The sequence below is a fragment of the Lytechinus pictus genome, chromosome 4 (assembly GCF_037042905.1).
Source record: "Lytechinus pictus isolate F3 Inbred chromosome 4, Lp3.0, whole genome shotgun sequence".
Classification (NCBI taxonomy): domain Eukaryota; kingdom Metazoa; phylum Echinodermata; class Echinoidea; order Temnopleuroida; family Toxopneustidae; genus Lytechinus; species Lytechinus pictus.
The window spans coordinates 19,220,468-19,233,187 of record NC_087248.1 but is presented as its reverse complement, the minus strand read 5'-3'; the positions used below and the strand labels follow the sequence as shown (position 1 = coordinate 19,233,187).

The 12,720-nt window shown below is 35.1% G+C and overlaps 1 protein-coding gene across 1 annotated transcript; it reads right to left on the bottom strand.

Moving 5' to 3' along the window:
• Positions 1-218: 218 nt before the first annotated feature.
• On the bottom strand, positions 219-11,997 carry LOC129258344 (ribonuclease T2-like). The gene is made up of 9 exons (XM_064098567.1): positions 11,778-11,997; positions 11,378-11,441; positions 10,439-10,494; positions 6,873-6,954; positions 5,482-5,549; positions 4,897-5,010; positions 3,763-3,880; positions 1,360-1,992; positions 219-675 (listed from the first exon to the last, which is right to left on the bottom strand). The coding sequence occupies exons 1-8, from the start codon at positions 11,870-11,872 to the stop codon at positions 1,828-1,830; spliced, it is 762 nt and encodes a 253-aa protein (XP_063954637.1). The 5' UTR covers positions 11,873-11,997; the 3' UTR covers positions 219-675; positions 1,360-1,827.
• Positions 11,998-12,720: the final 723 nt, after the last annotated feature.

Below are 12,720 nucleotides of genomic sequence, written 5' to 3'. Positions count from 1 at the left end.
ATGTCCCCTGACTTCACGAATCAAAATATTAATATACTAATGACCTTTTCAATCTTTTTTGTATTTCCTCCACCAATACTTTTCCCCTGCTATCTGATAAACTTTTTGTCAGAGTGAACTTACCCTTTAAGAAGTTTGGAATTTGCCTGTTTTGTATGTGGAAATATACATATTTGACGTTCATAATTTGACACCAATCTGATAATGATAATTCAATGTTATCTGTTCACGTAGTATTCAGTTATTATTTAGCATAATGTCCAATTCAAATTTATATCAGCTAGTTTTCGAAGAAAATGTTCTCGAGCTGAATTACACCCCATGCAAGATTTGTTTGATAACGCCACCTACGGCGTACACTCTAAGAAATGAAAAGATAAATCAACAGTTGAAAGTGCAATCTTTTCAAAATGTTATTTTCAACCTTGCTTAAAGGCTAAATCCAACATTTTAAGCGTTAGGTCGAACCATTTAAGGAGGTAAATGCAACATTTATAAAATGTTGTCACCCCTCAAACCTTTTAAAATGTTGATTTAACATTTAATTTGTTAGAGTGTATATTGAAACAGGTTATGTTGGAACCAGAAGTATATTGGCAGGAATTATTTTAGTGATGATTTTGAACTCTTTTTATTAAATGAAACACCGATTATGATTGTAATATGTATTTATTTCTTCATTAAAAAAAACATGTATAAAAGCGTATGTTCTCTTGTCAGTCGATATTGTTACATTAAAGGTCAAGTCCACCCCAGAGAAATGTTGATTTGAATGAATAGAGTAAAATCAAACAAGCATTATGCTGAAAATTTCATAAAAATCGGATGTAAAATAAGAAAGTTATTGACAAGTTTCGCTTATTTTTCAAAAACAGTGATATGCACAACTCAGTGACATGCAAATGAGGCAGTCGATGATGTCCCTCACTCACTATTTCTTTTGTTTTCTATTGTTTGAATTATACAATATTTCATTTTTTACAGACTTGACAATAAGGACCAACTTGATTGAAACATATAGTATTAAACAATAGTAATTGCACATGTTCAGGGAGGAATTAATCGTTGTTTCACACGACAACAGGGAGAAAATTGGAATATTTCATATTTCACATAATAAAATACAAAAGAAATAGTGAGTGAGTGATGTCATCAGTCTCCTCATTTGCATACCGACAAGGATGTGAATATAACTGATTTGTGAAATTAAGCGAAACTTTAAAATGTCATAACTTTCTTATTTTACATCCGATTTTGATGAAATTTTCAGTGTTGTGCTTGTTGGATTTTTCTCTTTTTATTCGAATCAACTTTCTGTTGGGGTGGACTTGTCCTTTAATTTTCTTTTATTCGTGAGGCTTTCATTAAATTGAAGTGTATCGCTTCCCCCGTCTTACAATCATGTTTTAAAACACACTTAACAAACAGTGACAACAACAAATTGGATAACGGTAGCCCATAACACCAGAAAGAAGACCTAGACCCTTTATAGGATGTCGACTGAATAAATCAATTAATAAATGTCAAAGACGCGATTTCGACTACAACATGTGTAAGAAAATGTTGTCCACAGCATCACATGGTGTCATGACAAAGTTCTTAGCCAAGTATAACCGGTTTGCCAGTATATCGGTGCCTAAAGTTTCGTACTCGAAACTTCTGTAGTGATATGCACCTTCCAAGAAAATTTAAAACCCTTTATCCATCTCATTTTCATTGTCGTCATTAACGCTGTCCTCAATGTCTTTAACGTCAATCGGATAGTCTGGCGAGAACCTCGCCGGACGTGACACGTGATTGTGCACCATGGTATTGTGCACCATAGTATTATGCACCAAGATGGAAATGCGGGAACTTGGGGTATTCGATCTTATTCTCGATGTCACACTTATAATCGTCATCGATCTTCTCGGAAATGTCACAGTTGATTGCTTCTAACTTCTTGTTGAAGCACAGATCGATCTCGTAGATATACTGCTTGTTCTCCTTTTCCTGCATGTTACCATGGTAATTAATTGATTAAAAAAGACGAGTGATTGATTAAGACAATGTTCAATTCTTAGAAAATACTTTTCCATGCAGTCAAATGTGCCACTACAAAACAAACATGGATTATGGAGACGAGCCTTCAAAAAACAGTTATGTAAATTTTTCATAGGCCGACGTGAAACTTTGCCACAAAAAGATAAATATATCGAAAGACCGCAATAAAATACAATCATATAATCATAAAAACAACAATAAGAAAAAGAAAGAAGAAGAAATCATAATAGAGAACAAAACAAAGGAAGGGGGTGAATGCATAAACAAACAAAAAACAAATAATTAGATAAACAAATAAGAAATAAACAAATTCAATCAACATGATAGAGTGGATCTCAGACAGACACGTGTATGTACAGTGTTAGCAAATAATAATAAAAAAAAAAACTTGACACCTCACAAATGTCTAATTTAAGGGAAAATATATATCATGAACACATAATTATTATCTATGACCTGGAAGAGTATGTTCACCCAAATATTTGATACCATATTTGTGTGGTATGTGTTAACGCTTGGATGACGAGGAGGTATTCTTTGCCGTGATGTAAATTTTGGTTTGCGCCAAAATTAAGGCATGACTGCAATGAATGAATCCATGTCAATGACATGTAATAATCCTTCAAAGGTTGTATTAAAGTCCACTTAAAAATACCTTTTCAGTAATTTACATTATAATTCTTTAATAATCACGTTTTAGTATCTATTCTCAAGTTAATTTCATTGAAAATGGATTAGCATATATACGGAAGGAAGAAAGAAAGAAAGAAAGAAAGAAAGAACAAAAGAAAGAAAGAAAGAAAGAAAGAAAGAAAGAAAGAAAGAAAAAAAGAAAGAAAGAAAGAAAGAAAGAAAGAAAGAAAGAAAGAAAGAAAGAAAGAAAGAAAGAAAGAAAGAAAGAAAGAAAGAAAGAAAGAAAGAAAGAAAGAAAGAAAGAAAAAAAGAAAGAAAGAAAGAAAGAAAGAAAGAAAGAAAGAAAGAAAGAAAGAAAAAAAGAAAAAAAGAAAGAAAGAAAAAAAGAAAAAAAGAAAATAGAAAGAAAGAAAGAAGCGGAGAGGAAGGAGGAAGAGAGAGAGAAAAAAGAAAGTGAGGAAGGAGTAAAGGAGAAAGAAATTAATAAAGAAAAAAAGACAAAGAAATAAAGAGAGAGAGAGAGAGAAAGAAAGAAAAAAATATAGAAAGAAAGAAAAGAAGGGAAAAAGACAGACAGAAAGATGGAAGGAAGGAAGGAAGGAAAGAAAAAAAAGAAGCAAGAAAAAAAAAGAAGAAACAAGCAAACATGAAAATTTGGATGGATAACTTCCTAAACTGTGTTTTTGTATTGAATTTGTTTTGATATTCTACAAAAATACCAATCAGTATTCAATGAAAGGTTCGATTGTACTTTTTTAATTAAAGAGTAAATGTATTTTCCTTAATTCTGAAAAATGAGGGGAAGAACTTTAATCAAATCAGAGTGAAGTTAATTAGATCCCATTATCTTAAACGTTGATTTATTATAAGCCATATCAACAACGAGATGGCGCTATGCAATAAAAAAATTCTTTAACGTTGTTTCGAGGAGTCAGTTCTAGTTTATATGGCGCATAATATCATTCACCCGTGAAAACTAATTGCGCCCAAGGTAATCGTCCTTAACTTACGATTAGTTTTTTGAAATGGCCCCCTGCATACATCAATTATTTATTTTAAAAAAGACAAAATAAATGAAATACGTACATAGCACTTGATGTTAGGGTCCTTGTTGATGTACTTCTTGATAGCTGACTTAAAATCGTTGTACATATATTTGGGAGTGACGGACGGATTCACGGGATTATCGCCATTGTGGAGGATTCTTTGCGCAAAGAGAATGGGAAAAATTCAGGTGGAAATATTCAGTCAGGTCAGGAAAATTTCACCTTTGCATTTAGTAAGATATCAAATTGGTAAATAGTATTGTATTGCCTGCCCCGTGATAGTACAAGATCGAACGTTTCTTATTACTTCCCTCGGCTGTAACAGCGGTGCGAAGTTTTAATCCATATTTATTTTTTTTATTTACTTACCGTAGTTATTTATTTATTATTTGGCACTTCAAAAACATTCATATGTACAAGTTACAAAATCGATTTCATTACATAAAATGAAATAAATCAAACAATGCAATTTCAAGCAGCAGCCTGCCCAGAGTATCGGTTGGAGGGCAGGAAAGAGGCGAGCAAAATTTTGAGTTAAAAAAAATAATCACTGTAACCTGATGGTCCCTTCTCCCTACCAACCGATGTATTCTACAAGCAAAAACTCACATTTGACACTTTCACTATAACCATGTCTAGAATGAAGACTATACTCAAAAGTCTCTTTCTATCCAGCCACAGTACATAGTGAATCTAGTCTCATTAATTCAGTCTCTACATTATGCACTATGCGAATACCAAGGGTCTGTGCCCGCAGACTACAACCAATGCACTGGGAATACTGGTTAAGATAAATACCTTAATTGGTGTCAATTACAATAAAGACAGGGGCCGCGGAAGCGGGGGGGGGGGGGGGCTTCAGCCCCCCACTTTTTTCCAAAACCGTGTACAAAAACGAAAAAATGACATATGATTGTGATTTTTTGCATGGTCAGCCCCCCCCCCCCCCACTTTTTGCACATCCCCCTACTTTGAAAACCGTTCCGCGGCCCCTGAAAGATAAACTAAAACTGGAATATTACGCCTTTAACGGGAAATTAGATACCCATCATCATATCACCGAATTCAAAACGACACATGCACAAACAAAAAAATATGTATTTTAAATACGTCCTTAGAAAAGCAGAACTATGTGATTAAGCAAAATCATTCAACAAGGCATGGCGTTACTCACTCTTTTATTTTGTACTTGTCGGAGAGCTCTATCGTGTTTTTGAAGTACTTTTTCATGGTGTTGAACTTTTCCAAATCGTTTACACACTTTCCATATTTCTCATAGTTCTTTTTCCTGTAAGGAAATAAAAAGAGGGGGGGGGGGGGACAGATATAAACAACCCTTTTAACAAAAGTTTCACAAATAAAAAACATGATTTTTCTCGGAATGGTCCAAAATGGACCAAACCTCTTTTGCAACCAAACTCTTCATATTTTCAAGTTTCACAAAGAAGATCCTTCGATAAAATAAAAACGAAATATATCTGCTTATAAATCAGCTAGGTCGTATGTATGTATGTATGTATGTATTTCATTTACCCATAAACATATTCTTGCTCCCTAGAAGAGAAACACTGCTTAAAATCTCAACTCTTACGTAATATTGTTAATAATATCTTATCTATAATGCCGAAAACTAAACATGATTTTATCGATTATATCAAATGGGTTATAAAATTCTTACTCGATAACATCATCCACCCACCATTTTTATTTCATTAAAAAAAATATATACATGTATAACGTAGTGATATACTTTATTTACCAGTATTTCAAGTTATTTTCTCCGCGTTTGTATGTAGGCCATTTCTTGATCAACTGCGGGCGTATGTCCTATTGTGGAATAGACAGGTGAAAATATTGTAAGAAATTCAATAGCAATTTAATTACCGCCAGATTTGTATTTCCCTCATGCATAATCATATTTGACCATCCATAACCACGATATCGTTATTTTTACTTGCAGTAGATCCGTGCAAAACAAAAGGACGACTATAGTTCAACACACACATCTATTTTACTCATCCCACATATCATCACCACCGGTTACACTTCGTAATTCCGAAGGTTCTTTATTCCGAAGGTTTGTAATTCCGAAACACGTAAATTGCTTATACCTCGATATTCGTTAATCCTAAAACGTAATAGGGTTCGTTAATCCGAACATTTGTGGCGTTATTCCGAAGGTTCGATAATCCGAAAACGAAATAAGGTTCATTGTTCCGAAGGTTCGTTAATCCGAAAACGAAATAAGGTTCGTTGTTCCGAAGGTTCGTTAGTCCGAAAACGAAATAAGGTTCGTTAATCATTTAGTTTTCGGACTAACGAACATTCGGAATTACGAACCTCATTTCGTTTTCGGATTAACGAACCTTCGGAATTACAAACCTTATTTCGTTTTCGGACTAACGAACCTTCGGAATTACGAACCTTCGGAAATACGAACCTTCAGAATAACGAACCTTCGGAATATCCGAACCTTCGGAATAACGAAGCTTCGGAATTACGAATGTATGCGATCACCACCACACACTCCGTCAAACTACTTTTATACTTAATAACATTTGAAACCATTGTCATTCTTATGTTTTAATAATATCAGTTGAAAAATGCATGTACAAGTCTTGATTAAAGTTCTCATTGCTCGCCCATATACACTCCCCGGCTACACTCTAACAGATATTGGCCCGTATTCTGAAGTCGGGTTTAACTTAGACCGTGGTCTAACTCTGTGCTAAAATTATGGAAAGCCAAAAATGTCAGAATTTTGTTTACATTGTACCTTTCTTATGTTCACTGTGGTTTTTTCTAATTCTTGAATGGAGAAGACACTATCTTATGTAGCCTTTCCAGGCAGTCAAGAATGATTTGAGAGCCAAATGAGTCGATACTTTGATCTTTAATATTAGAAATTTATGTTACATCTGCCTTTCCATAGTTAAACCACAACTTTAAACCAGAGTTTAATTTAAACCTGACTTCAGAATACGCGACATTGTGTCTAGTTCATGTCTCATATATACTCTCCGCATTCATAGTCATGGAATATGATGGGTCGGGGGTAGAGCGCCCGCCTCAAGAACGGGAGGTCGTGGGTTTCGATACTGGCCGAGTCATACCATGTTACATTCTTAACATTATTAAGATAGAACTTACATTGATATCATCATTGTTGAATTCAGGGCCCTCGCAATTTATTAGCTTGTTTTCATGGTTTTCATCAATATTCTTGTAGGCCCTGAGAAAAATATTGACAAATAATAAAATTTAAAAAATAGATAGAAATGAATTAATATAATCAGAGAGAATGATTGAAAGCTAAAAATAAAACTAGAGAGACAGGCAGATAAAAATGATTGATTGATAGTTAGATAAGAGATACAGACAGAAAGATACGGGGGAGAAGGAGAGGGAATACACAGATAGATAGAAGGTTTGTCCCTCTTAAATTTCGGCATTATGAAGGTTTATCCAGAAGGTTCGTTATTCTGGAATTTCGTAATTCTGAAGGTCTGTCTTTCTGAAGGTTTGTCATTCTGAAGGTTCATCATTTTGAAGGCTTGTCATTCTGAAGGTTCGTCATTCTGAAGGTTCATCATTCTGAAAGTTTGTCTTTCTGAAGGTTCGTCATTCTAAAGTTTCGTCATTCTGAAGGTTTGTCATTCTAATGGTACGTCATTTTGAAGGTTTGTCATTCTGAAGGTTTGTCTTTCTAAAGGTTTGTCACTCTGAAGGTTGGGCCTTTTGAATGTTTGTCGTCCAGAAGGTTCATCATTTTGAATGTTCGTCATTGTGAAGGTTTGTCATTGTGAAGGTTTGTCATCCAGAAAGCTCGTCATTCTGAATGTTCGTCATTCTAAACATTCGTCATTCTGATGGTAAGTATTTCTGAAGTTTTTTCTTTCTGAAGGTTTGTCATTCTGAAAGTTCGTCATTTTTTAAGGTTTGTCACCTAGATGACTCGTCATTGTGGAATTTCGGCATTCTGAAGGTTCGTCATTCTGACGGCTTGTAATTCTGAAGGTATGTCATTCTGAAGGTTCCTCATTCTAAAGGTTTGTCATTCTGAAGGTTTGTCATTCTGAAGGTTCGTCATTCTGAAGGTTTGTCATTCTGAAGGTTCGTCATTCTGAAGGTTTGTCATTCTGAAGGTTCGTCATTCTGAAGGTTCGTCATTCTGAAGGTTTGTCATTCTGAAGGTTCGTCATTCTGAAGGTTCGTCATTCTGAAGGTTTGTCATTCTGAAGGTTCGTCATTCTGAAGGTTTGTCATTCTGAAGGTTCGTCATTCTGAAGGTTTGTCATTCTGAAGGTTCGTCATTCTGAAGGTTTGTCATTCTGAAGGTTTGTCATTCTGAAGGTTCGTCATTCTGAAGTTTTGTCATTCTGAAGGTTCGTCATTCTGAAGGTATGTCATTCTGAAGGTTTGCCATTCTAAAGTTTCGTCATTCTGAAGGTTTGTCATTATGAAGGTTAGTCATTCTGAAGGTTTGTCATTCTGAAGGTTCGTCATTCTGAAGGTATGTCATTCTGAAGGTTCGTCATTCTAAAGTTTCGTCATTCTGAAGGTTCGTCATTCTGAAGGTTCGTCATTCTAAAGGTTACTCATTCTGAAGGTTTGTCATTCTGAAGGTTTTTCTGAAGGTTTTTCATTCTTAACAATGAAGAACATTTGAATGACTAACCTTCAGAATGATGTACCTTTAGAATGACAAACATTTAGAAAGATGAACATTCAGAATGACGAACCTTCAGAATGGCGAACCTTCAGAATGACGAAATTCCAGAATGACCAACCTTCTGGATGACAAACCTTCATAATGACAAACTTTTAGAATGACGAACCTTCTTGATGACGATCCTTCAGAATTACAAACCTTCAGAAAGATAAACCTTCAGAATGACATACCTTCAGAATGACGAACCTTCAGAATGACAAACCTTCAGAAAGACATACATTCGAGACTGACAAACCTTCAGAATGACAAACCTTCAGAAAGACGAACCTTAAGAATAACAAAATTCTTGAATGACTAACCTTCATAATGACAAACCTTCAGAATGACGAACTTTTAGAATGACGAACCTTCAGAATGACAAACCATCAGAATGACAAACCTTCAGAATGACAAAGTTCTTGAATGACGAACCTTCATAATGACAAACCTTCAGAATGACGAACCTTCTTGATGACGAACCTTCAGAAAGACATACATTTAGAATGACAAACCTTCAGAAGGACAAACCTTCAGAATGAAAGACCTTCAGAATGACGCACCTCTGGAATGATAAACCTTCAGAATGACACGAATGTTTAGAATGACGAATCTTCAGAATGTCGATCCTACAGAATGACGAACGTTCAGAATGACAAACCCTCAAAATGACAAACCTTCAGAATGACGAACCTTCAGAGTGACGAACCTTCAGAATGACGAACCTTCAGAATGACGAACCTTCAGAATGGCGAACCTTCAGAATGACGAAATTCCAGAATGACGAATCTTCTTGATGACAAACCTTCAGAAAGATAATACAATCTGAAGGTTTGTCATTCTGAAGGTTCGTCATTCTGAATGTTCGTCATTCTGAAGTTTAATAATTCTGAAGATTTGCAATTCAGGTTTATCAATCTGAAGGTTCATCAATATGAAGGTTTGACATTATGAAGGTACATCTATGTTCATCCTAAACAAAAAATGTTCAAAATTTTCACATATGTACAAATATCGTCCGTACCGTGGCTGAACTACAGCCATGATGCCATCGAACATACACGTAGAACATTCCATTTTAAGTACTTATCCTTAAAAAAACTCTTCAATTTTTAGATTTTTCATTTGAAATGCTCATCGGTCAAAATACTTGCTATTCTTGAGATTCGTTATTTGAAATGATCATCGGTCAAAAGGCTCATCATTTTTAAAAATTCGTTATTTGAAATGATCATTGGTCAAAAAGCTCGTCATTCTTGAGATTCGTCATTCCAAATGATCATCGGTCAAAAAGCTCGTCAGTCTTGAGATTCGTCATTCCAAATGATCATCGGTCAAAAAGCTCGTCAGTCTTGAGATTCGTCATTCGAAATTATCATCGGTCAAAAAGCTCGTCAGTCTTGAGATTCGTCATTCGAAATGCTCATCGGTCGAAACTCTTGTCATTCTTGAGATTCACCATTTGAAAAGTTCATTGGTCAAGGGACTTGGTATTTTTTAGATTCTTCATTCGTAATGATTATAGGTCAAAGGGCTCATAATTCCGGATGTAATTGATTTCTTAAGGTTTTGTTTAATTTTTTCTCTGGTGCGTTAAATTTGACCAGGTAGGTGTTTCATAAAGCTGTTCTTAAGTTAAGAGCGACTTTAAGAACGACTGGTGATCCTTTCTTGTGGTAAATGGTAGATTCATTGGCGATGGTTTAGAGCGTAAAAATTATCACCAGTCGTTCTTAAAGTCGCTCTTAACTTACGAACAGCTTTATGAAACGGACCCCTGGAATTGCGTGGGTTGTTGCTTGCATCTCTATTCCGAGTTACAGTAACTCAGATTCGAAATTATCTTGACTATTAATGGTACGTCATCAGGCATCAGCTGAAAAAACATTTAAAAATCATTCCCGTAACAAAGGAATGTCCACGAGAGGTGTGTGGGGTTGGATGAAAGCAAACGCGCAGTGGAAGTAAATCGGTAAATGGTAGATGTGACTCGAAGGAATTTACTCACCATAGAGATTTGATTGTCCACTCTTTCTTGGCTAATCTGTTAATTTTACATTCCTCCTAAAGAAATGGATTCAGAAAACGTATAATCAAAGTTCATGAACTTATCAAGTCTGTTTGGATGCTGTCACAGATTAATATTTGTTTTTATGCCATAATACCCACATTCCATCCACTCTCTCCGAGTATTTTCTATGTGAAAGCTCATTTCATTCCTATTTTATTCTAGGTAGTTTAGTTTTTCGTTTGTTCTTAAGTAAAATGGTGGTCTAACAAGTGCTTTAACGATCCATCAACACCTTTCAAATGGGCCCATCTTTAAAATAAATCAAAATAAGTCATACTTTCTTAACGATGATAATATGAGAATATTTGGCATTGATCTGTATTTGTACTGGGTATGTCCAAACTTGCATTTATATTCATACTTCTATTTAACACTTTCAAATAGTTAATGATTTTAAATATTGCTTGCAAAATTTTCGAAAGTGCCTTTTTGTCCGGACAAACAGCTCGTTCAGACACACACCTTTAAATTTTGTTTCCCTTTCCCCTCATAACTTTCTTTTTTCCTTTCTCTTCTTCTTTTTATCTATCCTCTTCACCCTTCTTCTCTTTCTCTTTTTCTTTTTCTTTCTTCTTCTTCTTCTTCTCCTTCTTCTTCTTCTTCTCCACCATCCTATTCTACATTCTCTATATGTTTTGGTATGACTTCCTTTTCCTCTTCTATTTTTTTTTCATTATGTAGTCATTATGTTTCACTTTTAGGGCTCACATCCATAAATTTCAACATGAAAAAAATGCACTTTCCCTATATATATATACATTACAAAATGCAATTTCCCCGATATCGTTCTTCTTCCCTTATGTATTCAAACGTTTATACAAATGCAAGGATGAAGTGGATGAATCGATAGCGACGAATATGGAAATTCATAATTACCTTTTTACAGTAGGATGGAGCCCACTGATATTCTAGAATCAACTTATCGTAAGGAGACTCTTCCCTGTTACGAGAGATGAGTAAAATCATCAAAGAACATTATTCAAGAAAGGATGGAGTTGGAGGAACATGTCTTTTCATATAAATGATCTAAATTCTAGCCCCCAAAAATGAAATTTATAAATGATTTTTAAATGTATTTTATTTATATTATTTTCGAAATAAATAAGAGGAAAGTGAAATATGCATCATAATCATTTTGCCAGAATACCGTATGTTATACAGAACGATTCTTACAAAAAGTACATAATTAATACCCAATGTACTACGCCCTCATTTCATTTAATCAATGAAATTAAAAGAAAAATGACAAAAGAAATCAAAGGAATTCATCTTTTACCAGACTTGTCGGAAGAGCTCCTGAAATGAAATGCCTTCACCGACATCGAGGTAGGATACCGCAACAAGAAGAAGCAAAAGTGAGAAGCGCGCCATTTCGTTAGACCGAATCTCCAAAAAAAAAATTCCGATACTATCATACGATGCCCGCTAATGTCGTCTGCTCCTGCCGTCCGTCTGAGCTGAATGGTGACGAGGTCATTGGAATGTCCTATTTATCATGTTTATCTGAGTGGTGAGCAGAAATGTGAGGGTATTAATCCATCTTTTAGATGACCATTAACATGACAAGTTAGACGTCAATGGTTGTAGGCTTGGATAATAAATGTGATGTATCACTATATCACGAAATGAGAACACACAATATCGGATAAGAAAGATATGGGTTAAAAGTAAAACATAAGAGGCGTTATAGAGAGAGAGTGAGAGGAGGAGAGAGACGAGGAAAGAGAGAGAGAGAGAAGAGAGAGAGAGGGGGAGGAGAAGGAGAAGAAGAAGATGATGATGAAGAAGAAGAAGAAGAAGGAGAAGAAGGAGAAAAAGAAGAAGAAAAAGTTGAAGAGGTGAAGAAGAACAAAACAAAAAAGGGAGAAGAGAAAGAAAGAGAGAGAGAGAGAAGGTGGGGATGTTAAAAATATCGGATGTACAATAAGAAAGTTCCGATGTTTAAATTTTCGCAAAATTCAGCAAAACATGTATGCACATCCTGGTCAGTGCATGTATATAGAAACATGGACCTATATGAAAAAATGGACGATTAACGCGAGCATTTCTTTGATCCAATGATAGTCACCGTCACCTGGTTATGCGCATCTTAATAAGAACATACAGGTGTTATGAAAATAGCAATTACCATAACTACCAAGGGTATCTGTGAAGACGGAACAGTTTCCTGGTATTGATTTTTTGTTGGCTGATACCCTGTTTCAGCATGTGCCTTTCAG